This window comes from Aedes aegypti, chromosome 1, assembly GCF_002204515.2.
Source record: "Aedes aegypti strain LVP_AGWG chromosome 1, AaegL5.0 Primary Assembly, whole genome shotgun sequence".
NCBI lineage: Eukaryota > Metazoa > Arthropoda > Insecta > Diptera > Culicidae > Aedes > Aedes aegypti.
This window is the reverse complement of record NC_035107.1, coordinates 137,417,297-137,421,596: the sequence shown is the minus strand read 5'-3', so window position 1 is coordinate 137,421,596 and position 4,300 is coordinate 137,417,297. Positions and strand designations below refer to the sequence as shown.

General features: G+C 38.3%; 1 protein-coding gene across 1 annotated transcript; it reads left to right on the top strand.

Moving 5' to 3' along the window:
• The first annotated feature begins 2,657 nt into the window (after positions 1 to 2,657).
• On the top strand, positions 2,658 to 4,046 carry LOC5564065 (protein dj-1beta). The gene is made up of 5 exons (XM_001648346.2): positions 2,658 to 2,843; positions 2,927 to 3,022; positions 3,418 to 3,547; positions 3,612 to 3,702; positions 3,777 to 4,046. The coding sequence occupies exons 1-5, from the start codon at positions 2,757 to 2,759 to the stop codon at positions 3,931 to 3,933; spliced, it is 561 nt and encodes a 186-aa protein (XP_001648396.2). The 5' UTR covers positions 2,658 to 2,756; the 3' UTR covers positions 3,934 to 4,046.
• The last annotated feature ends 254 nt before the right edge of the window (positions 4,047 to 4,300 follow it).

The window sequence follows — 4,300 nt, the reverse complement described above, 5'->3', positions numbered from 1 at the left end:
TCAATACAAAAAGCGTCACAAGGGGGTGGGTGGGAGTCCAAAATGGCCATATTTAGCGTTATGAAATATATGAACAAGCCCTTAGAACAATGGAGATCATAAGATCATAAGCATCTCGATTATGGTTATCATTGCAATGGAATGAAATCCATATTAGCCTCCTGAAATCGGCTTTTATAGATTTTTCAATGCTTCATAAGGGAAATTTTATGAAATTCGTTAATTAATTTGCCTGAGTGTATGAAATTAACTCTGATTATTTGTATCACACAGGTATCATCCCGCATAGAAATGTAGCATTATTGAAATGATTTTAACATTAACGTGAAAATAAACGGTATTGTTACCAATACCGAATATGGTACTCAAATAGTCAATCGGTTATGGTAAAACAACATCCCAACTTCACCTTAAACTGGTACCATTCTGAGTATTTTTTACATATAATTTCATCTTCTTCTTTCTTTTCTGGCGTTACCGTCCCCACTGGGACAGAGCCTGCTTCTCAGCTTAGTGTTCTTATGAGCACTTCCACAGTTATTAATTGAGAGCTTACTATGCCAATGACCATTTTTGCATGCGTATATCGTGTGGCAGGTACGAAGATACTCTATGCCCTGGGAAGTCGAGAAAATTTCCAACCCGAAAAGATCCTCGACCGGTGGGATTCGAACCCACGACCCTCAGCTTGGTCTTGCTGAATAGCTGCGCGTTTACCGCTACGGCTATTTGGGCCCCACATATAATTTCATACAGTGCACGAATTTGTGAACCATTATCGAAAATATTTTAACCATAATGGCTACTGTTTTCGCGACCACAACGCAGCGGCTGTCAATGAGTTTTTTTCTTTTCATATTTGTGACTGTTTTGCTGCAGCGATTACGGGATTAACTCAGATAATAATAGTTTTCTGAAGTATGAAGTAAGTAATTCAATTTCTTAACAACAGAAATAAGTCGTAACTAAAGTAATTTTGTTCTCCACAGGAAAATGCTGTTTTCTAATCAGAGTGAAAAAAAGTTCCGCGAGTGTTGCTGCAAATCACGATGAGTTTGTGTATTAACCAAGATGCCACAACACAGTAAACGAAGATGCATGTTATAATTTGTTCTGACTAAATTTCTTCTGTTTCGTTTAATTGCAGAGCATATGAACAACAAAACAGTCGGTGATGTACCCCATGATATTTGCTGCTCATCTCACTTCTTCAGGAATGGCGATGCCGTATGGGCAGTAGTCTACAGGAACGTCCAAAATCTGGTACCGGCATCTCAAAGTGTATACTATAGTGGCATATAATTATGTGTAATTTGCGGCATGATGTCTGAGAATTATTTTTTTATAGTTTTTAAGTTAGATTTTGAGTGTGATGAGTAAATAAACTTAATTGAAAATAAAATGAAATTTGTAATAATTTCTAGCAAGAAAAAACGTATGTTCGAAATATTTCGTGAATATATCACGAACGGTTGCATGCTGTTGTTAAACAATATGTAAACCATACGTGATACACCACGACCAAGAATTCGGACCATTGTCATTATGTTCTCCATAATGTTCACCGATCAAAAATGTATGAGAAAAATCGCAATTCAATACGGTAAACATTCTTAACAACCCGTTGTTCATACGGTCGAATCTCGAAATACCATATTCACTGATGTTGAAACTTTACCCCAGTATTGTGTGATTATGGTTGACTAAACTAATTCAATTATGGTTTACAATGGAAAATAAACCGTTTCTGATACACGCAGCGAACTGGACTATCGAATTTCATACATTTTGCCTTATGAAAGGTGGAACGGTTATTGCAATACGAACGCTTTATGTATCGTTTTAGCATCAACTCACATCAAGGCGTCGATCGGCGCGTGGTGTACGCTCGGGCCTATCGATCGCAAGGTTCTTGGTTCGATTCCAGGTTGCCACGAAAGTTTTTTTGTTTTCAAATTCTGGTTTCAAAAGGCAAATTTATGAATTTCAATCCGATTTCTTGTGGCGAATTTTCATAAGGGGTTTCTATGTTTATCGATAGTCCATTTGCCTGAGTGTATGTTTCAGATATGGTTCAGATATATAGAGGTCCCCAAGCAAACTGCCACAAACACCAACGCACAATCAATCTTACACAAGTCGATTTCCTCAGAATGAAAACGTATCGATGTTTGTTTGACGTCATTGAGATTTCGGTCAACGGCAGACTAACAAGGAAGTGGTTATTTTGCAGCAATTCTGTTTATATTTCGATTCTCACAGCAAACAAAAGCAATGTTGTGACAGTTCTCACAGCAAACAAAGAAAATTTTGTCAACATTGCACTACTACGCAGGCAACTGGATTGGTCTATGAGCCTATGCATGCTATAAAACGTTTGACTTTTACTGTGCGCCCTGTTTTCAAGTTGCCTGTGAGAGAGAGCGAGACAGCACCAACACACGGCGCACAGTAAAAGTCATGAGAACAAAAGAATTTATGGCACGTACAGAGGCTCATGCGGGATGTTCTGACACAAATTGCAAAAAAAATACCAGTGATATGATGATTTTTATCAGTGTAGAATAGTGTAACGTATTTTGTGAATGTTAACGTAGCCAAAGAGTAGCGCATTTAAAAGATAAACAAAAAGTAGCGCATCTTGAAATGACAGTTATAAAAAGAAAAAAGTGCGATACGCAAAACAAAAGCTTTTGCCGGTCTCGGAAGTAAGCGATAATTTTCAGTGCTTAATTTCTCCAACAATTGCGTCCAAAATGACGAAGAAACTGCTTATGTTGCTTCCCCACGGCGCTGAAGAAATGGAATTTGTGATTTGCGTCGACGTTCTGAGAAGATGCGGGGTAAATATTCACCTATTTCCTTGGAACTTTTGTTTCGAAGGTCACCTTTTCAATTCAACTTTTTTCAAACTTCCTTCTTGTAGGTCAATGTTACCGTTGCTGGTCTGACCGATAAAACAGTGAAGTGCTCGCGGGATGTGGTCATCAAGGCTGATACTACCCTGGAGGAAGCCGCTAATGTGAGTCTTATGTCGAATTCGTTTTTGAAGCTTGGTTGGAACTTGCGAAACCCGTTCTGAATCACAGTTCCAGGCTTCACCAACCATACTCTTACACAAATACATTCGAAATATATTGAAATTTTACCAAGAATCACTGGTGGAATAGGAGGTGTGTCCACTACACTTAAGGTCGTGTATCTGGATTGCCCATCGGTATCCAAATCTTTGCGGATGCCTTTGGAGAAAAAATATTCCCCTGCACAAAAACAGTTAAATATTTTAGAATCCACTAAGTTAAAAGATATGAGCAAAGAAGTGCGAAAAATCCACGCCTTTCAAGGGTTAAGCTTGAACCAAGAATTATGAGTTGAACTTGAACTTGCTCTCAAACTTCAATTTTCCCATTACTGTAGGAAGATTTTGATGCCATTGCTCTGCCGGGTGGTCTTGGCGGATCCAAGGCCATGTCGGGATCTACCAAGTTGGGAGAAGTCCTGAAGTCGTTCGAGTCAAAAGGAAAGCTTATTGCCGCCATTTGTGCTGGTAAATATCCATCTTGAATGGTAATGTAAAGTTTGGTACAGGTTTCATGCTTTTTTTATTACAGCTCCGACCGTGCTCTTGACACATTCGGTCGCCCTCGGAAAAACTCTGACGTCGTATCCCTCCTTCAAGGATGAATTTGCTGGAAAGTACACGTAAGTATCTGCCAAACAGTTTTTATGTAATTGTTCGAGGTAGAAAATTCATACTACATTTATGTCCCATATAGCTACGTTGAGGATAAAACCGTGGTTGTCGATGGAAATCTTGTTACCAGTCGTGGCCCAGGAACAGCATTTGATTTTGCACTGAAACTTGGGGAGATTCTAGTGGGCTTGGATAAGACCAAGCAAGTCGCAAAGGGAATGCTGTACAATATGCACTAAAGCTGAAGCGTTTGAGTTCCTCTGCTCCATATTTTCGCTACAATTCGGCTCTCAATTCTCTGCTCATTATACAAATAATTTTCGTTTTAGTCATAAATGTAAATTCTAGCATAGTATGGCGGTTTTTTGTTTCTTCCGAAATCCTTGTAGCCCTCTTTTTAGCATTAAGTAAATGGAGAGGTTTGAATACATTTCAAGTGCCATTAATTTATATTAACTTTGGGGTAACTTCGATAGTTTTTTGGAAGAAAATCTGAATATTTCTGCATTTTATTTAAGAAATGTTTTTTTTATATTTTTAAAGCAAGTACTGGTATTTCAGTATAATCGATTGCAGTTGAAAGATTGCATAACGATTCATTTTGAT